General features: G+C 46.8%; 1 protein-coding gene and 1 long non-coding RNA gene across 2 annotated transcripts in view; one reads left to right on the forward strand and one right to left on the reverse strand.

Moving 5' to 3' along the window:
• Positions 1 to 9,065, reverse strand: part of LOC143517527 (uncharacterized) — a 28,909-nt gene extending 19,844 nt beyond the window's left edge. Inside the window, exon 1 of the long non-coding RNA XR_013131973.1 lies at positions 8,775 to 9,065. This is a non-coding gene — a long non-coding RNA (uncharacterized LOC143517527). The remainder of the gene's footprint in view (positions 1 to 8,774) is intronic.
• Positions 9,066 to 15,300: 6,235 nt separating this feature from the next.
• Positions 15,301 to 22,230, forward strand: cyb561 (cytochrome b561). Its single transcript, XM_077010160.1, has 6 exons — positions 15,301 to 15,632; positions 16,711 to 16,923; positions 18,538 to 18,636; positions 18,789 to 18,892; positions 19,468 to 19,625; positions 20,873 to 22,230. The coding sequence occupies exons 2-6, from the start codon at positions 16,716 to 16,718 to the stop codon at positions 21,057 to 21,059; spliced, it is 756 nt and encodes a 251-aa protein (XP_076866275.1). The 5' UTR covers positions 15,301 to 15,632; positions 16,711 to 16,715; the 3' UTR covers positions 21,060 to 22,230.
• The last annotated feature ends 70 nt before the right edge of the window (positions 22,231 to 22,300 follow it).

A 22,300-nucleotide genomic window follows, 5' to 3' on the forward strand; every position in this document is an offset into this window, starting at 1 on the left:
GGTTGAGCAGCAGACAGGTGCCCCCACACCCCTCCGGAAACCTTCAGCACCCCCTCATCACCCCCACCCCCCCACAAGAGCGCCGGCCCCCGCACCGAGAGCTCACGTCCCGGCCCACATTTGGCGAGGATGGACAGCGCTGTGCGCTGGATGACTCGGCCGGTTCCAGATGGCTGGGATTCGGCACCATCGCCACGTACGACAGCACCAGAACGCCAACGCGAAAGAGGCCGTCAACTGCCGAACCCCAACGTGCAAAACGTTCTTCGCTGTGCTGCTGTCGGATTCGCCTACCGCGTCCATTTAGTCCTCACTGCCTCTCAGTCTTGTCCTCGGACATTAAACGGCCATAGACGCTCTATTAACCTGTATTAACCTACGGGAGTCTGTAGTAGCCCGCTACCATATGTTAACCATGTAATAATAGGCCTTTCCTTCACTCAGTTATCACATCAGAGCCCAACTGCCGTTTCCCTGATTCACAGTCCACATAGGCGCTGGATTAAAGCTCCTCTTGTGAAGAATGTTGAGCATGCTGCAGGCCAGGTGAACAAATGAGAGAGCATCATGAGGTACTTCACTTCAAAACCCAAACAAACCCAGAGAACCACATCCAAACCCAGAGAACCACATCCAAACCCACACCAAACAAACCCAGAGAACCACATCCAAACCTACACCAAACAAACCCAGAGCATCATATCCAAACCCACACCAAACCAAACCCAGAGAACCACATCCAAACCCACACCAAACCCAGAGAACCACATCCAAACCCACACCAAACCAAACCCAGAGAACCACATCCACACCAAACAACCCCAGAGCACCACATCCACACCCACACCAAACAACCCCAGAGAACCACATCCAAACCTACACCAAACAAACCCAGAGCATCATATCCAAACCCACACCAAACCAAACCCAGAGAACCACATCCACACCAAACAACCCCAGAGCACCACATCCACACCCACACCAAACCAAAACCCAGAGAACCACATCCAAACCCACACCAAACCAAACCCAGAGAACCACATCCACACCCACACCAAACCAAACCCAGAGAACCATATCCAAACCCACACCAAACCAAACCCAGAGAACCACATCCAAACCCACACCAAACCAAACCCAGAGAACCACATCCAAACCCACACCAAACAAACCCAGAGAACCATATCCAAACCCAGAGAACCACATCCAAACCCACACCAAACAAACCCAGAGAACCACATCCAAACCCACACCAAACAAACCCAGAGAACCACATCCAAACCCACACCAAACAAACCCAGAGAACCACATCCAAACCCAGAGAACCACATCCAAACCCACACCAAACAAACCCAGAGAACCATATCCAAACCCACACCAAACCAAACCCAGAGAACCACATCCAAACCCACACCAAACCCAGAGAACCATATCCAAACCCACACCAAACCCAGAGAACCATATCCACACCCACACCAAACCAAACCCAGAGAACCATATCCACACCCACACCAAACCAAACCCAGAGAACCACATCCAAACCCACACCAAACCAAACCCAGAGCATCATATCCAAACCTACACCAAACAAACCCAGAGAACCACATCCACACCCACACCAAACAAACCCAGAGAACCACATCCAAACCCACACCAAACCAAACCCAGAGCATCATATCCACACCCACACCAAACCAAACCCAGAGAACCACATCCAAACCCAAACAACCCCAGAGCACCATATCCACACCCACACACCAAACCCTAACAAACCCAGAACACCACATCTGTTGAGTACTTAAAGAGCTTAAATCTTAAATTGTATTTCTATCGGTCTATGGTTATTTGCGCTTCTTGGTAAAAGTTTAACTCCCGTTTAAGTGAGCAGTGTTCCAATCGAAACACTAGGTAATGACACTGACTCCTGTAGTTTAGAAGTAGTCTGGTTCAAGAGTATCTTGAATTCTGGCCTATCTGTGCTATTATCTAGGATGAATTCTGTGAACAGATTCAAAGCACTTTGTAAGTCACTCTGGATGAGAGGGTTTGCTAAATGCCCTCAATGTAAATCCACACCAACACCAATTTGGTAACACTATCCTGAGGTCAAGTACAATCTAGTTCCACAACATTCAGATGTGCGTACGCCACCATTGTTGCGATCACATAATATATCACATTCTCCTTTCAGCAAGGCACCCCGCGCTGCACTGATCCACACAGCGCCGCCATCCCGTCGGAGTTCAAAGGCTTAACCGAGTGGCCCGCATCACGTGAATAACGGGACATCTCGCCGCCACACGTTTAAAAACGTCTCGCAGCCGCCGGGTGGCAGGAGGAAGAGCAGCATCATCGGAAAACGCTGCCGCTCTCTGACCTCCCTCTGTGGGGGTGGGGCACTGATGGAGGACAGCTCAGGGGAGTAAGTGGGCCAGGTGTCATTTTGTTTGGGGGGGGGGGGGGGTTCAAGAACCAGGTGATGGCTGCTAGGCAACCCAGGATACGCTGGGGCTTCATTGCATCACCCTCCCGGAAGGCGGAGAGAGGGAGCCAAGAAAGCCTTCCTAAAAATACAACCTGGCAGGCCAACAAGACGAGCACAGAGCACAGGACCAGCGCCGAGCGCCGGCTGAGCACGAGCCAAGAATCAGTGCAGTGATGTCATGCAAGAACGGCATTTTTAAAAAATACAATATTTAAAAACATTCCCTCTGCTAGGGTGAAATGGCTTCATTTTACAGGTGCAAGAACCGTTTGAGGACACAATACTGTCCAGTACCGGGAGCCATAGTCCACACTAAACAAAGAAAGACCCCAACGCTCCAGGGTACCTGTGCGTGACCCTCGGGAACAGCGTTCTCTTGTTCCCCTTGACGCAGCTCGGGGGGGGGGGGGGGGGGGGGGGGGGGGGGGCGGGGGGTGAATGGGTGATCGTCTGAGGCGTTGGACACGGCAGGTCGGAGGGCAAGCGGACCCGACGCGACACACGACAGGAAGGAGAACAGGAGCAAAGCCAACGCGCCCTCTCCCTTCTCATTCATCACTGCGTTAGCGCTGCACCTTCTAGGTTATTGCTTATGCACGAGTGTGTGTGTGTGTGTGTGTGTGTGTGACAGAGGTGTGTAGCCGGCGAGGGGAGGCAGATGGGCTGTTCTCTCTCCGCCAGTCCCTGGAGCGTGGCACCTGTGGCAGGCAGCTAGCCTCGCGGGAGGGAGCCGTCCTCTGAAGCGTTGGCCTGGAGACGGGTCCGCCACGCTCCAGACCTCCACACCGGCCAGCGTCGCACCGGCCGGCTGGCACCACCCACAGCGCCGAGCGGCAGCGCATCCCGACGGGGCTTCCTGTTACAGTCCTGCCCCCGTCTGGCTCCGCCCACAGCTGGCTCCGCCCACACAGGGCGGGCCCAACCATGCCGTCAACAGCAAACCAGTTTTGATTTCATTTAATCCAGTTTTTTTTTTTCCTTCCACTGTGTAAACCGTTGTGCTATATATTCTGTTTGCAAATGGAAACTTCAGTGGTGAATTCTGGCGATTTTCACCACATGCGTGTTTAACCACACACTGAGTCACTCCGTCAGCGGTCAGTCCGCTGTATCACTCTACATATGGAGATTCTGCTCCTCCTAGAACACGACTCTCCGCAAGATGTTCGATTTAAACGACGGCTGAGGAGAACACGCGTCGTCGGCCGTGAGCAGGCTGAGGAGACTGGGTGAGAGGTGACAGAGACGGAAACATGACGCAAGATGACCAAGAGTCTCGTCAGAAGGAAACTGAGAAAGTCTCCATGATTAGGGTAAAATTTCAGCTCAAATTAGGTTAATGGGTTTGGTTCAAATTAGGCTAATGTCAGTATGCTGACAGCATTATAATGAAACAAGATTTTAATTTCATTACGTTCTAATATGATATAGCGTGTATAGTTAAAAATAACATTACTTGTTAGACTACTGTTCGCCACAGGAATGTTGGTTGTGCAACTCCTTGTGTATTCCTGCTAAACACTACACCTGTGTCTGAAATGTGCCTCTTACACATGGAAATACTTGTATCACTGTAAGTAAATACATGAATAAATAAATCAATCTCAATGCGGTGGAAGAAAAGCTCCTGGGCCTAATTTTTGGTGTGTGCACTCTGATGGGCTAAAAACATCCGCAGGTGAAAAGGGAGAACACAGCATCACTCCATACTGAACCTGCAGGAAGCCCGGAGCAGGACTGAGGGCTCCACGCCAGTCTGCATCATCCTCACCTGAACGCCCCACTCGGGGTTCAGCGAGTTATCAGGCCTGGCTTCTTCACCTCCTGCAATCCAGCTGGTGCCTTGGGGGCTTGGCCACATGTCTCCAGGGCTCACCCTGAGCTGCTGCGTCTCCACGAGCTCCTACATCTCACCTACATCTCACACCCCACAGGCTACCAGACACAAACCCATATCAGCTATGGGAGGTGGTTCCGACCCTGTAGGGGAGGTGGCATCTGTAGCCAGCTATGGCTACATCCTAACACAACATCTAAACTTAACTCAGGTAAGAGCTGCATTAGAGCTGCAGAGAGTGTCATTGATACTACCTCAAAGTCCTGTACAGTCTCAGAGTTGTGCAGAGGAGATGAGGCATAGGTCATGAGTGGCCAAAGGTCATGAGAGGGCATAGGTCATGCATGCCATGCTGACAAAGAAACATCTGTTTTTTTAAACTGCAAGTCTCTAAAATACCTTGAATTTTTTACACTCCCTAGGAGCCCTTCCTCACTCCTGTCCTGTCTCTCTCTCTCTCTCTGTGCTGTTCCTCACTCCTACCCTGTCTCTCTCTCTGTGCTGTGCCTCACTCCTGTCCTGTCTCTCTCTCTGTGCTGTTCCTCACTCCTGTCCTGTCTCTCTCTCTGTGCTGTTCCTCACTCCTGTCCTGTCTCTCTCTCTGTGCTGTTCCTCACTCCTGTCCTGTCTATCTCTATGTGCTGTTCCTCACTCCTGTCCTGTCTTTCTCTATGTGCTGTTCCTCACTCCTGTCCTGTCTCTCTCTCTCTCTCTCTCTGTGCTGTGCCTCACTCCTGTCCTGTCTCTCTCTCTCTCTGTGCTGTGCCTCACTCCTGTCCTGTCTCTCTCTCTCTCTCTCTCTCTGTGCTGTGCCTCACTCCTGTCCTGTCTCTCTATCTGTGCTGTTCCTCACTCCTGTCCTGTCTCTCTCTCTCTCTCTGTGCTGTGCCTCACTCCTGTCCTGTCTCTCTCTCTCTCTCTGTCTGTGCTGTGCCTCACTCCTGTCCTGTCTCTCTCTCTCTCTGTGCTGTGCCTCACTCCTGTCCTGTCTCTCTATCTGTGCTGTTCCTCAAGCCTCAGTTGGCACCAGTGTTTTGGGTGACAGCCAACATCAGTGGTACAGCAGAAGGCAACGACACACATTATATTTTATAAATAAGATCCCCTGCACTACCAAAACCTTGCACTAATTTTAGATTTAATTTGATTGTTTGAGGATCTGTCGACTGCATGTACCTGCCAATAGCACATGCTGATGAAGTGAATGTAACATTATGATGCTAGTGTGACACTTGGCCCAGCCCTCAGCTGTAGATTCGTATCACTCACAGAAGTCGTCTTGGTGATGAAGGTGTGTGTGGCAAGCTAGTAAAAGAGGTTGGACAAGTTTTTTATATGACACACACACAAACACACACACATAGGTTCTGTTTTGTTAGGTAATGCAGATCAGTTTGAGTGGCAGCCATAAACTAATGTCTCATGTTTACTATAAACATGTGTGATACAAGTTCCCAGAAAACACTGACCAAAGTCCCCTCCTCTGAAACCACTCAGTCCCAATCAGTGCAAATCACAAACTACTCAGCTCAAGTTCATTATGTCTGCAAAACTCACACTCTGATGAAGCCCACCAGCTCCTGCTGTGACAATCTCCATGTGATGCGGTGCTATATTAAAACCGCAATCAATTAACGCCAAAATCAGCACTCTGGCTGACTCAGGTCTAACTCAGAAGCAGGTAACAATGAGCACAGCAAACATTTCTTTTGTGCGTTTCAGTGGGTGTGTGTTCAAGAGCCTTTGTGAGTCCTAGTTAAGCTTTTACAATGCAACTCCAGAGCAAGAGATTTATTGCAGCATTTAGCAGTCAACGTTATGCCACATTATCAAAAATAACTTGTGCAATGCATCTGTGTGACGGCCATGTTCCTGACAAAGCAAAGACAACTGATCATCTTGCATCTCAATAGTCAAACTGCACATGTTGTATTGAGACATTCACTCTCTCTGCCTTGTCAACTCTCTCTCTCTCTCTCCCCTTCGCACTGTGCTCTGGTGGTCTCTGGAAACCCATCATAACATGGTTAACAATGATTAAAACCGCTTAAGCTCATTTTGGGAGGCATGTTAGATTAAGGCTTAAAATGGCCACATTCCATCTGTTTTCATTTGAACGTTTGAGTTATCTTTATGCATATGTCTTGGTACGTGATGAATTCTATTCCCATTTATCCTGAAACTGGAGAAATTATTCATTCTCTCCCCTCTTGCTCCTCTGAAGTGAAGATTACAGTACTACACTGACTCTGAAGGATACTGGAGGTCTAGTCATGAAAGGTTCCACTGTTCCACGGTCACCTGTCCCATCCACACTGATATTTAACAGAAAATTATTTCAAGAAGAGAGAAAACATCAGGCCTCTGTTCTGGCTACCAGAAGTTTTATAAAAATAAAAATAAACCCTGCAGACAGATGGGTGGCGTTAACACGTATAAGCATTATGAGACTTTCCTGGAAAACGTGTAATGAAATAGACCAAATAGCAAAAAGAAACTAAGACAGATGGCTCCTGAACAAATGGATCTTTTAACAGCTGATCTGAGACCAGATTGCTCTCATAATCATTCAGGATTTGACTAGGAAGAGCAGGTCCAACATCAGCTTAAAAGTAACACGGCACTGCAAGATGTGCAGCAGAAACGAAGGTCCCTAGTCTCGATTTCCAGGCAACGGTATCTCCTAGACAAACACAGCAATGCCAATGGAGCCATCCAGTCCATTTGTGGAGATGGGGTGCTTCAACCCAGCCATTTCCCCCCTAGCAAGTAAACAGAGACATGACGAGCTTCCCCCCTTGGCACATGGCACAATGTTGCCAGTTAAGACTCAGAAATAAGACCAAGACTACAATTCCCATGACCACCTTTATGGGCAACATCACTGATAAGGTTGCAAGATGCAGGCATGATTATATTGCCATTATATATTGTGACTGAAATGCCTAACACACAGGTGAATGCTTGCCATAGCATGGTCAAAAAAGGCCTAGTTAGACAAAAGAGTATTTACATCTGGTTGTTTATGTGAATGCTGTGATTTATAAAAACACACACAGAATCTTCACCTTGGGTCATCTGAGACTGGTCAGCACGCTCACAACACACAATAAAGACATTCCAAAATATGGTAAATGTTTCGGTATCACAAAAGTGTATATTGTGGTAGTGACTGGCATATTGTTCAGCCTTAAGCTTTGAACAGAAAACAAGTTTTATAAAGCTCAAATTAAAGCTGACAATTGTGGCAAGGTTCAATGTGAGCAAGCATGCCCTTGTAAATGCTGTCTTTGAAACACAAAATGGAAGCCTGCAATGGCCTCGTTGAAAACTTTAGTCAACTCTGCTAATTCCATATGTACAAACATACTGCAAAATAACAGTGATGCTGAAAAGATTCAAACCAAAGCTTTATGTCACACTCAGGGGAGAAATCAAGATTAGTGTGTTAACACTAGGTAGTGTGTTAACTGGATGACCATGAGACCTGTACCCATCCACCTAATTAAACCAGTGGGGAAGGGAAGCATCTCACAGCAGGGTCACGGACATGGACCTCTAAGAAACAAAGTCAGATTAGTCCAGATTAGTCAGAGTTCCCTAACCAAGTAACTATCCCTTCTACCTGAATCCTCTTTAAAATACAGTTGGGTCTTTCGGTCTCAAAACATTGCACAGAATCACCTACACTGTCCTGTAAGCTTATATTAGAGGTAACAGTTTTCATAATAGATACAACTTAGAGCTACGAGAGGCTTTTTTAAATATAAAGGGCTTTCTGTAAGTCGTAGGAGAGCTGAGGGCAGTAGTGACCTCAGTAGCTACCGTGCCGAGCCATGTCTGGTGCCATCCAGTTAGCGACGAATCATAACAGCTAAACTCACCGATTAATCAAACAATCGAAAAACGACGCTTCGATTAATCGGCCAGCGACGCGAGGGGGGAAACCCCCCAAACGTCCAAACGAGCGAGCATCGCGCAGCCGACCGCATAACGGCCACGACACGTTCACTGCAATTCTACCGTGGAGAGCGGTCGGTAAAACCGGCACCCACCGCCGTGTGGCCCACGTTAACACCTCGGCTCACGAATGTCCACACGGTCTAAAAACAAGTTTAATGACAATAAAGGAAGACGGTGGCAGCCACACGGGCTCCTCGCCCCGTACGGCGGGGAGATGTCGGTGGCCCCGGCGCCACTTCTGGGACTCGCGAAGACAAACTTACGAATTTGTTGGCGAACTACGCAACGGTCACGGCGATAATGGAGAAATACGGCCAGCGTTAGTATCGGCTTAGTACATTAATGTGATTTAGCACGTCGGCTAACGCCTACGGGAGCGTACCGCCGGCTGTCAGGAGCAGCTATCAACCGAAAAGATCCGGAGTGGATGATATATATATATATATATATCATTATCGTTATCTGACAAAACGGACGTAATTTTCAAACCTGGTAACAGTCTTCCGTTCTTCTCGCTCACGCGCACTTTTTTTTTTTTTTTTTTTTTAATAGTAGTAGTAGGGCCGGTCCTTCTCCTTTATCGCCGTGGTGAGTGGTTTTCGTGAAAAGTCTGGGTTTTCTGTCACAACTCTCTTTCCTCCATATTTGCAGCTCCTCCACCAACAACAACATTGATGACGTCTCTCCCCTGTCACGTGACCTCGATTGTGGGTTCTAAAAATAGATCGCGAGACTTAAAAAAAAAAGTGCAACGCGACGGATTAGTGCCACACGTAAGAGGCGCGGGGGGACGTCAAAGCAGAGACGGCTCTACGGACTGTGTGTGTGTATGTGTGTGTGTGTGTTCACTGTTGCGATCTTAAACTTGCCGAAAGTGTTAATAATGAAGGTTTTAATTGTTTAGAGGTTAGGGAATGGTGCGCCCCCTTTCGATACGTCGCAGAACGACGAGGTAGTGTGGTCGCCTTGAGAGATGAGAGGTTTCTGAAGTTCTCGAAGGGATTGAACGGTGTGAATATGAGAGAAATTTGAATATCGACGAGCTGCGTCAGTGGCTTAAAGACTTTTGAACAGAATTCATGTCATTCATGTCAACCTCGTTCACTCTGAGCTTTTATTCTTTCACTATTCATTGCTGACAGGCTACATATGTGCTTCTCTGGTACCTATTTAGGCCAGTTGTGTATTATTAAATACTTAGTGAGTCCAACAAGGTCCTCTTAAAAGCCTTATTGTCTCTCTCTCTCTCTCTCTCTCTCTCTCTCTCTCTCTCTCTCTCTCTCTCTCATCCTCTCTTCCCTGTTTGTGTTTTGCCTACTCCAATGTAGGCCTATTATGATATTCATTAAGGTCTCCATCTGAGGATGGCTCTCTGCAAGGACCTGGGAACACAAACACAGAGACCTAACGTACATGCATGCTCACACATGCACACAAAACACGAGTAGTAACTAGTTATATATGCATAGTTATGTGTATTTAAATAATATGTTGATGGATTTGTAGGTTCCCTTTCTCATGGTGAGCTATGTAATTTACTGTTATGTAAATGGCACCAAACGAATCTACTTTGTTTCCTTTTTTGTGTTTAAGCCCTGTTGGTGACAGCTTTTGTCATGCTGGTGACATTTGACCTTTCTTCTTTTACATTTTAGTTAAAAATAATAAACTAAAACAAAATAAACAGCTCATAACGCACCTCAGTATGCTGGTGTGTGTTCTGTAAGCAATCTGAGTATTTATTTATTTTACAGTTCCACTTTTACACTCTCATTGCGTCATCGTACGTTATTATTTGACTGAAATAACAATAATTTGGTATTGGAATATGGTTTAAATGTAATTACGTGTGCTTTTCCCACATCACACACACACACACACCTTCATTTCCCGGCTGTCTGTTAGTGTTCTTAAGCCGTGTGCATGTGTAACCCACCTGTGCTGGTCCACTCACACACACTGTCACAGACGCGCCCATTAAAGCACGCACAGTGTCACACAGCATTATTGTGAATGCACATGCACTCTCTCTGTCATACACACACACACACTAACCCATGCAGTCAGCATCATGACACAAGCGAGCAGCGTACTGCCACATTCACAGATTTTCGCATACACAAACAAAAACACACAGAACATTCCAATAAATTCACCTGAGCAGTCTTTTAAAATATTATTATTATTTTGAAGAATACATGCTATTTTCACAGCGACTGGTGCGAGATGGCTAGACCAGGGATCGACGTCAGGCTCCTGCTATACGGAAGGCCGTTTGCTCTCTTACGTCACCGACCCATTCATACGGACCCAGCGAGACGCAATCAATGGCCACGCGTCTACGGATGAGACGCGGGGGCTAAAAATACACGCGTGGTGAACGAAACCCGCGATCTGCGTCAGGCGCGAAACAATCAACTGTTTGTTCTCTTCCGCTGATAGAAGATGGAGGGAGGATGTTCGATGAAATATGAGCGGAGAGAAAACTCTCTCTCTCTCTCTCTCTCTCTCTCTCTCTCTCTCTCTGTGTGTGTGTGAGTGTGTGTGTGTGTGTGGTACGAGGAGGTGCGGGTTAATGTATAGAGGTTCCTGGTAAAGTGATGGCAGGAGCAGGGTGTGAGAGTCTACAGATCTGAGCTTGGGCTCCAAACCCCACACCTGTCTGGCTTAGTCGTGAAAATATCAATATAAGAATTATATTAAATAATACTTTTAATAAAACAGCAATTTTCAACAGCTAATAGGTTGATATTGAGAAATTGAGATTGAGAAAGTAAATGTCCACTCCAGAATTTTGTTCCAACTGCCTGGATTTGCAAATTAGCTAAACGAGCAGTTGGAATAATTAGGAAAATTATTATAGTGATGGGGAAAGATAGTAGGTATTTTATTTTTTTAAACTTATACATCTCTGTTTATACAGCTCTGGAAGCAAGAGCCTTATCGCTTTGTGATAATTAGGCCACTACAGTCCACAGCTACATGGTTTTCTCCTCAGCTGAATGGCTTCCGCTTTGTACAATGTAGCTTTTGACAGGATAAGGGCTGATCTGAAGACAGCTCCACTCTTTCAGATAACTGCATGTAAAGGGCAAAACCTGACCCTGGATCTCACTGTCTGTCTGTCTCTCTCTTTGTGTGTGTGTGTGTGTGTGTGTGTGTAAGAGAGAGAGTCAGAGGCTGAGATCGAGCTGTTGGTCTCCATGGAGATCAGTCTGCAGCCCAAGCCGCTATGAGTCACCAGTAACACACACAAAAAAAATGGATGTGTAAAACACAGCAGTCTCACACGCAACACACAAACACACACACCATACTTATAGTCTCTCCAGCACACTCATTAAAACACACACAAAAACACTGACATCAGCATGACATCAGTTCTCCAAAAGCTCACAGTCCTTCTCTCGTATGGGTCTCACAGCACTGATGTTCCATCCAGGATTTCAGGTCGTCGCTGGATTTGACCGTTGCTCAGTTGCTCCGTGACTCCTCCCCGTGATGGCTGACACAGGTTTTACATCTGCCTTACTGGCGTTACGCAACAATAAAGTCATTACGTGGCTGAATAGCTACATGTCTGGATAGGCCGTGCAGTGCTTACAGGTGCCAACCGCAAACACGTAATTAATCCTGAGTAGTTTGTTTTGTTCGTTCATCACAGCGACTCACGTTTTGTTTCCTGCTCCAGAGGGCCCGAGAGAGGCTCCTCAAATGGGCTCAGTTTCATGACAGAGCGAAGGAAAACGAGCCAACCCAGCCCACGAGGTTCAGGACGAGCGCTCGTGTTGAAGGTCCGAGCAGGAGGGGGCGCCTTCTTCACCGCGAGCTCATGGCGGTGACGTTTTGGGATTATGGGATTATGCAGTTGTGCTTTTCTACTCCATGGCACTGCACCCAGCCCAGAAACGGACAGGTGATGCTGTCGTTAGAAAAGACATGATTCAGGCTGGTGTGAAGTGAGGAACCAACAGAATGAGGAGTGATCTCACATGGAGAGCAACATGGACAGAGAATATATTATCTGTGGCCTCTAACTCATTACGGTTTACGCTAGTGTCATTTTTTCCCCACAACGAAACATGGCAGAGGCGAATAAACACGACCTTTAAACGTAAAGAGCTTAAAACATCCTACAGCAGTGCGGAGGCTGTGTTCGCACGCTGCGCTGTGATGTCATTTTTCTATGACATCAGATTCCCCAATGCTGTGGTGATGTAAGAGGCCCTCACGAGGCACCTGGTGCTACTGAAGTACTTTGTTAGTGTGGGAGGGTGAAGGGAGCAGGCGTACAGCACACCCGAGCGCCCCTCTTGACCTCACACCCCCCCCCTCCCCCATCGCCTTTGTTCCGCTAGAGGACAGGTTGTTCTCATTCTCTCTGTCTCTCTGCCTGTCTGTCTGCCTGTCTCTCTCCCCGCAGTTGCCTGGCATTGGAAACGGCATCACCAGCAGCGCAGGGAGCCAGTCGCCATGGCGACGCAGCACATTGCTGTGCCGCAGGCAGGCTAGCCTTTAGCATTAACAGCGTGATCTGAAAACAGATCAGTCTGTCTCACACAGACACACACACACACACACACACACACACGGTGACCTTGTGCTGAATGTGTATGTCTCTAAAAAGAGGTAACAAAGTAAAGACAAAGTAATGGGCCTGATGTTTATATCAGCCCTGACAACTCCTCCTCTGCACATAACGGCCAATCCGCTGCACGATACAGGCACAGTGCGTAAGAGGAGAGAGTGGATCGGGATGGTGCGGGACAGAGACAGCACACTGAGAAGAGAAGGATATTTCTAAAAGGAAATAGGCAGGAAGGGATTACATACATAGGTCTGCAGTGCAGAACTTCGAGGAACCAACTGAGGAACATAAAAAACATTAGGAGCAAATATACTGAGGATGAGCAGAGATTAATCACTGGGTGAGCAGAGACTAATCACTGGATGAGCAGAGATTAATCACTGGATGAGCAGAGATTAATCACTGGATGAGCAGAGACTAATCACTGGATGAGCAGAGATTAATCACTGGATGAGCAGAGATTAATCACTGGATGAGCAGAGACTAATTACTGGATGAGCAGAGATTAATATTAATCACTGGATGAGCAGAAATTAATCACTGGATGAGCAGAGATTAATCACTGGATGAGCAGAGACTAATCACTGGATGAGCAGAGACTAATCACTGGATGAGCAGAGATTAATCACTGGATAATCAGAGATTAATCACTGTATGATCATAGTCAAATCACTGAATAATCAGAGATTAATCACTGTATGATCATAGACTAATCACTGGATAATCAGAGATTAATCGCTGGATGATGAGCAGAAACTAATCACTGGATGAGTAGAAATTAATCACTGGCTGATCAGAGATTAATCTCTAGATGAGCAGAGACTAACAACTGGATGATCAGAGATTAATTGCTGGATGATCAGAGATTAATCACTGGCCTGTTCACATGCCTGTTAGGGAATGACTGTTAAAAGTGACACTGTACCCATAATTCTGCAGTGGGAGACAGCAGTCGCCTGGAGTTACATCAAAGAAATCACATAATCTCTCTCTCTCTCTCTCTCTCTCTCTCTCTCTCTCTCTCTCTCTCTCTCTCTCTGTATCCGTCTCTCTCTGCAATACCAAAAATTGCAGATCTTAGACGTAACCCCTTAGGCAAAGAGGTTGGCAAAGGGGTTTGGATTTTATGAATGAAGTCATGAGAGAGAGAGAGAGAGAGAGAGAGAGAGAGAGAGAGAGAATAAAAAGAGAGAGTTAGAGGGAGAGTGTATTCCTAAATATATATGCGGACCAAAGAAGAGTGAGTCAGTAGTGAGTCACAACAATCTGCAGAAGTGCTCAAAATGTCATATTCCACCACTGCACCCTCCCTCAGCCACTGGAAATGGAAGACCGACGATGGTGAAGGGGCTGTTGAAAACAAGAAAGAGAACATTTAAATGTATTATTAATGAGGAGGCGCTTTAGATTCAAAGATAATGCCAAAGCACTCCATCCAAGAGATATTTAAAAAGGTGTTTTGAAGAAGAAATTATTAATATTTATATCTTATATTTAAAGTTGTTTTTACTCAGTTGTCTTTATGCATATTCTATGTGATGCTGTATGCCACCTGCATGTGCTTGCACACACACACACACACACACACACACACACACACACACACACACACACACACACACACACACACACACACACACACACACACACACGTATAGGCTATAATTTCCATGTATAATGATTGCTAATGCTCTGGTAGCTGTTATATTTTATTAAATAGCTCTGCTAGCAAAATACTAATGGCATGACTCGAACATGCGAAATATGTACTGCACTATATGGGCAACTCTTTGTCCCCCTCTTGTGGCTAACTCTTGTCATTAGATGGAAATACAGTGAAAACAATTTGGAAAAGCACTGGAGCACTAGTTCAGTGCCTCTGATACGACAACATAGATGTATCATTGTGAAAGGGCTTTCTTCCTAATAGCAAAAAAGACCTGGCAAAATGTATATGTATGTGTGCAGTTACAGAACATTTAGTATTTCAGTATTTAGTATTATATTTATGCTGTTTATTTATATTGTCTATTTATACAGTCACGAATTCAAAGGAGACGACAAAGCCCTTGCGCAATGTAATTTTTGATGTAATTTCGACCCAAATATTGTTGTATATGATTTATGATATATCATAATGAACAATGGACGTCAGTGAATATCACTGTGTCGCCTCCGCTTTTGGCATACGCGGAACGTTAATTATACGCACACATAACCAATTTTTGTGTTGAAGCAAGTATTATTATTATTAAGTATTAAAATAAGTTATTATTATTATTAAGTATTAAAAGCACGTATACAATTCCACATTTGCGGTTAATACTATCTAAACTTTTTGTCTGCGCAACTGATTCTGCGCAGATCGACCGCCGTGATCGGCGCTTGTAGCGTCCACTACGCAGCCGTCTAGTTGCTACGGCAACCGAGCGACGTTGACTCCGCCCTCTCGTGAGCGCGGTCCGCGGGCAGGAGCGCGTGTGCGCGCCTCACATCAGCCCCTCGACCTGCCGTCGCTCATCTGTCAGGAAAGGTTAATACGTGACTGCTGTGCGCGACAACAAAACACGCGGCGGAAAATTCAACCCGAGAATCAGGCGGACGCTTGTTAACGAGCCACGGAGGAGCGAAATTGGGCTCATTGTTTAAAAATAGCCAGAATCGCGCAACAATATTTCAGTTTTTTTGTGTTATCAGAACTACGCGCGCTCCGGTTAGGCGGCTGGTGACGTGAACGCGACTTCAGGTGATCCGCGCAGGTAAGTTCGGGGTTTTTCCTCCTCTTCACTTGTTCAGTTACAACAAGGCTCCTGTGTTCAGCGCTGCTAAGGTTCAGTTATGAGCAAGACTCCAACCTGTGAGGCCTGAACTTTAGTCTGACCTAACCGTGGTTTGGAAGGATTAAGAGACGTTTCATATTAAACTAACAGATTTGGGGGGGTTGAAATAATGACAAAAATAAAACATGTATCATATAGTGTATCAATGCTTAAGATGTTCAATAAAAACACTTTGATTAAAAAAAAAAACAAACAGATTAACGAAACGAAGCAATGTTGCGTGTAATGTGACTTTTGAAAAAAAAAAAATCAATAAACGACGTCCGGACTCGATAGCCATGATTTATTTTCATTTATTCAGCTGGGTAACTTTGCTTCAAGCATCTCAAGACAGAGCGAAGCTGCATTATTTACAAACAAAGTGCAGCTGATCTCTGAGTGTGAAGTTCTCTACCGCATCACCTGATAACACACTTAACCTGGCCAAAGAGCCGGCTAGTCGGTATTGGGCCTAATGCCAATCAGGCTCGGCACTCTTTCAAGTCAATTTCGATCCCAATGGACTAATTACTTTTAGTTTATTAGCTGTAGTAGCAGTTAGTGCTTTGATATCTTTTTCCTCTAAGGACTGAAGATATCTGTACATGTTGGTCGATGGTGGTCAGAACTCCTTGAACTTTCTTCGTAATAACAGCACCTTCATTTTGTGGTTGGTTTTTCAGTCTGTTGGTTCTTGAGGTTGTCTACCTTTCTCCTCCCTGCACTTAACGTAGTGCATACAGACGTGTAGGCTATATTACTCCCCCCAAGGCAACCATTAACTACATCTGACTTCCACAGTCAGCGAGGTGTCATTTCAGGTTCATCTGGAAGGTGGAGTCACACTCCAGATCATTGGTCCCTCTCCATGTTTTTCACGGAGGACTGAGTCTTGGCATTAAGACCGACCACTTTGCATGTGACGTGGTTCTTTCTCTTTGTTTTAAAACCCCTTTATGAATCTCTTTTGCCCACAGTCACCTTCTCCTCTTCTCCCCCCCCTTTATCTCCACCCTAGGGCTGATGGAGAGGATGGCGTGGGGTCAGAGTGGTGTTCAGACCCTGCCGTGGTACGTGGTGGGCTCCCAGGTGCTGGGTGTGGCGTGCATCGTGATGACGGGCGTGTGGATGGGCCACTACGGTGGTGGCTACGCCTGGGATGGGTCAATCCTGCAGTTTAACGTCCACCCGCTCTGCATGGTCATGGGTCTGGTCTTCCTCTATGGAGATGGTGAGACCACTGATTCAAGTGATGTGCCGTATCATTATGGTAATGTTGCTAACAGGACATGGAAGCTAATTGGGAGCACTTAGCGTCATTCATGCGAGATCGTGCTAAGACGCTAACAAGCCTTTATTTTCATGCTGTGTTTCCTCTTAATTATTCTAGACGTGATTTTGCAGCGGATTATTCCTTTAGCCGAATTAGTGCAAGCGAGATTATTTAGCTTGAGCAGAAAGAGCGTGCGAGTGAAGGAGGTGTTGGACCGGCACCAAACACGGATCACGCCCGACTGAACCCACATGTGGCTCAGCCTGAACAAACAGAACAGTTTAGGTCGACATAGAAGTGACATCTGGTCGTGAGACAGCAGGATCTCTCTCCCTCTTACACGCACTCACACAACAGTACGCTTATCTACACCATCACGTACAGGTGGCATCTCTGAAGACCTAAGGCCATATTCATAGGTGGTGTCTGCGTTTTCACTGGAGTGGACTTTGTGCTCAGCCCTGTCCGGCGTGGACTGAGGGGGCGGGGCCAGGCCCTGGCAGGCATAGTACAGTAGAGTAAGATTCCTGACTACAAGCACACTGGCCTGAAGTCAGAAACAGAGGTGTTTTGGATAGGAGGAGGTCATTGGGTACACACACACACACACACACACACACACACACACACAGAGCGAGTGAGTGTATATATACTCTACTGTTTGGGAGGCATCCTTACGTCACACTGAAGAAGCTGAAAGCCAAAATGGTGAGTGATCCATGTTTCTTGCTGAGCACACAAGCACTTAATGTGAGTAAACAAGGAGTGTTTAAACACATTAAGAGGTACGCAACAGAAACGCACGGCCCGGAGTAGCTGCCTCTCCTCATCGCTTGGCCCAGTTCTCCCGAGCCGAGCAGGACACATGGATCGCTTCTTAATTTGAAACAGGCTTTGCTGCTTTGTCTTCGGTGGCTGTAATTAGAGGAGATTTGTTGCTTGGCCACGGGGCAGAGTGCTGAACCCCAGGGAGAAACAGGCCCGTTTTGTTCTGCTGATCTCCTCAGCTTTCACTATGGCAATCCAATTAGGACACCAGACCTGAAAGGTCATGGTTTCATTAGGGGTGGAGCTGCTTCCATTGGCTGGGCTAAGTGTGTCCGGAGGGGCATCTCCTCTCTCACCTGCCACGCTGCCCGTCGTCCGCTCACACAATTTAAGGGCATCACATTATTAAGAAAAGAGTTCAAATTGTTAAGGGATTAGTTCATCTTAGCATTAGATGCTGTTGATATTTATATCTGTTGGCTAATTTGGGCAACTATGAAAAGGCTCGTCAATACCAGATGTTATCTCATTATCTGATTGTAGGTTTAACTGTATTAGCAACATTGCTCTTTGGATGATGGTATAATTTTAAGTTGTTCTCCAAAGATCCAGTTTTGGCCTGTTTTATTTTAGGTTGGGCTGAAAGTTCAATGCACGAGAGAAACAATGAGGACACTTAACGTCCTTTTTAAAAACCAAAATCATTACCGTTCTCCGAAGCTGCCTGACTGTGGGCTGTTACGTGCACTGACGAGATCTGAGTGAGACATTGCGTCTGTTTCACTGCTGTTGTCTCCACGCTAGGCGTGCTGGTGTACCGCGTCTTCAGAAACGAGAGCAAGCGCTCGGTGAAGATCCTCCACGCTCTCATCCACATGATGGCCCTCATCATCAGCATTGTGGGTATGTTCTGTGCGCACATCCGTGGGCTCGTCAAACTGTACCGACGTGCACCGTGCGGTCCATCTTGGTTTTTGCTGTGCGCCTGGAGAGGGTCTACGGTCAGTCATGGTGCTACACGAGAGGCTAATGACAGCACTGTTCTCTCTACTCAGGACTGGTGGCAGTGTTTGATTACCACAACACAAACAGCTTCCCCAACATGAAGTCTCTGCACAGCTGGTGCGGCATGCTCACCTTCGTTCTCTTCCTGGTGCAGGTGAGCTGCACCTGCACATTAGCCCCGCCCACCTTACACCTGAGCCACTCACACCTGGTCTGTCCATCCCAACTCCACAACAGATCTTGAATTCCGCTTCTATTGCTTGAAAACCAGTGACCCAGCGCAGTAAAATCTCCTCGCGCTGATATAGTCGATTCAGTTCTGCGAATCGTTTCTCAGTCATCCCGAGTTTGAGCTGGTAAATAGCGCCCACAGGTGGTCAGGAGAATCTGTTTTATTCAGACATGCAGTTTTGGCCGTCCTGGTTAAAGGAGTAGCCATTTTAGTGCATAGCTGGATATGATCCTCATCGTGGCTGAAAACATCTAGGAACTATGGGCATGTGACTGTTGGCTGGTTTCCCCCGATCATGCCCCTGCCAAGTCTCTGCCCTCTGGGGGCAGATTCCTGTCTGATAATGTTGGGAACGTTGGTCAAACAGAAATGTAAAAAGCTTGGTGCAGAGAGAATAAAGGAGAATCAGTTTTCACTCACTTCCTGTTCCACATTCAACAAGTTGGAATCGTGCAGTGGTTTGGAGTCCTGTTAAGTCACCATCACTTCCTGTGCAGTGGCTGCTGGGACTGTCCTTCTTCCTGTTCCCCTGGGCGTCGGCCACCATGCGGAGCTGGTACCTGCCCCTGCACGCCTTCTTTGGCCTGGTGCTGCTCGCCACCAGCGTGGCCACCTCCCTCATGGGCATCACAGAGAAGGTGATCTTCAGCTCCCGGTGAGTATCGCCCCTTCCTGCCCCGCCCATTTTTGCACCTCCCTCCTATGCTATTTAGCCCCACCCCATATGACATGTTATTTGTTTCTCGCCTGTTATTACACACCTGATTCAACTCTCGGAGCATAATTAGCTAATTTATTGACTCAGGACAGGAGCATGATAATGGGCAAGGCCATAATCACGTAGCACAGAATGTAGTTTGGCCGAAAGGCCCCGACATTATTGAGAACCGGTTTGCGCAGTTTAATTTTACCCAATGACAATCTGTGTTCTTTAGCATTAGCATTATTAGCCTTCTTGGTCAAACGTTTCCTTTGACGTGTTTGGGTGCCTCTCTTCAGTGGCCCACTCCTACACCTCGTGCTAGAGGTGCACGCCTGGCCTGAAGCCCCGTGCAGGGTCAAATCCGATTGGAGCTCTCCCAATGAAATATCAGAATATTCATTAGCTGCGTCTTGCGCAAGGGCCGTCATTCATGGCGCCGGCTTTCAGCGGGCTGAAGAGATTTGGCTCCACTTTGCAACCACTGCTCCAAAATATGCTTTAGAAGGACAAAAGGGATTTATAAAGAACGAGAGGACTTTGGTGATTGGCTGAAGGGCCCGGAGTGACCGGGCCTAGAGGGCTGTTTGCTGAATGAGTCAGCCCGTGCGGTGACTCAGCGCTTTTCTCTGGCTCTTGATTGACTACATCCTGTTGCCTCTCTGTAGAATGTTGAGCACAGTGATCACTGCAAACATTTTTTTATGTGTCCAGTAAAGGCACAAATGATCTGAGCAACTCCTGGCTTTGATCCTCAGACTAAAACAAAATTAATTGGAATGGAATGAATTATTTTCATTCAGTGTTAGCCTCTAAAGACGGAGCACACCAAATGTAACTGGCATTTTCGTTTGAGGTGTGGATGGGTGCCACTTGAATACATCTACTTTCATTTTAGCGCATTAGTTTTACATTTATGGCATTTGGCAGACGCCCTTATCCAGAGCGGCTTACATTTTTATCTCATTTTTATACAAGTGAGCAATTGAGGGTTAGGGCCTTGCTCAGGGGCACCTCAGTCATGGCCTCAGGTCTGGGGATCGAACCTGCGACCCTCCGGTCACAAGACCAGTTCCCTAACCGCTAGGCCATGACTGCCATGACTTTTACTCATGTTGTTTTTGAAATACCTGTCGTGACGTTAACCTCCCTGCTGGCTTCACGGCGATGAGTGTGATGGTGTGTGATATCTGCTGTTGTAGTGGCCCCTCAGCTCAGGGGGCTGAAGCTCTGGCCAATGTGCTGGGCCTGCTACTGGTCTGTTTCGTGGTGCTGGTGGGCTACGTGGCGACCAAAGAGGACTTCCGACGACCCCCAAACCCTGAGGAAGAGGCTCTGTCTGTGCACTTCAACACGCTGAATGAAGGCTCCGCCCCCAGCTCACCTTAACCAATCAGCAGCAGGCATTGGCTGAACCCTGGATACTGTCTAATCCTCATGCCTTCTCTTCTCCCATCTTCACACACGGACAGAATCGTGCCAAACGCAGTCCAACACTGCCCCCTTGTGTCCAAACAACCGCATTACAGTGGAAACTTTAGGCTATGGTAATAGAACCAGAGAAGGAGTGAGAATTCAAGACTGTCGCCATAAGAACCAGTTATACTCCCCAAATATTTCATCAAATAATCATTTTAGCTCTCTGAGTTACACTCCACTATCAGAATACAGCCCCCGGCACCTTGTCCAAATATGAAGGCCATTATTACTGTTCAAACTGAGGACCTGGTCAATTTGAAGTTGTATTTATGTTTCATATGAAGTACATTTAAGGTGGTTTGTCATACAAGATAACCAGTATTACTTAATACCAAAAGTGTTTCATATTGTTCCTTTGAATGGCACAGCACAACCAATGCCAAATAATGATGTGCCTTGGTAAATATTTAGTAGTGTTACACTGTGTGGAGAAGTTGTTGGAGGAGTGGAACTTGTACTGATGTGCACAGTAGCAGATGAGATAACCCTCGCTGTTGTGCCACTCGTAAAGGAAATCGAATCAACAATAAAGGATATTACCATTACACAGAACCACCTTGGATAGTGAGACTTAATCACACTCAGACTTCAGAAATAGTATTTTGTGTTTTCCGTCATTTCAGTACAGTCCATTATGCCTAGAGGTCTAGTATATTTATACGTGTTTTTATGGAAAACGGTCAGTGGTGCCGTTATGAGAGTTCTACTGCTTGGCTATACGCACAGTTTGACAAGTTTGTCTCCCAGTGCCCCTGCATGTGTGTTGGTGAATTAGTGTTCCAGTGGTGTGTTAATACTGTCTGGATTTGCACTGCACAGCTGTTGTAGTTACCTGTGGTCTGCTAACTGGAGGCCTATACTCAGCAAGGCCAGCAGGGGGCGAGTGAGAGCCCTCCCACTCTCTAGCGTGCATTCTGTCCCTTGTGCTGTAGTCATTTCACTTTATGTTTGTACCCACCCCACGTGCTATAAGGAGAACGCAGGACATCAGGACGGGGAGGCCACAGAGCAGTGAGCCTCCCGCCATCTGATCCGTCACACACATCATGCTTGGAAATCATTAAAAGAATCTGAACCAACATGAACCAGTGTATCTGACCCTTTTTGACCTCCGTACCCTTTCTTGATCTTGTTCCATTGCCTTTTGGTGT

This window comes from Brachyhypopomus gauderio, chromosome 6 (genome assembly GCF_052324685.1).
Source record: "Brachyhypopomus gauderio isolate BG-103 chromosome 6, BGAUD_0.2, whole genome shotgun sequence".
Classification (NCBI taxonomy): domain Eukaryota; kingdom Metazoa; phylum Chordata; class Actinopteri; order Gymnotiformes; family Hypopomidae; genus Brachyhypopomus; species Brachyhypopomus gauderio.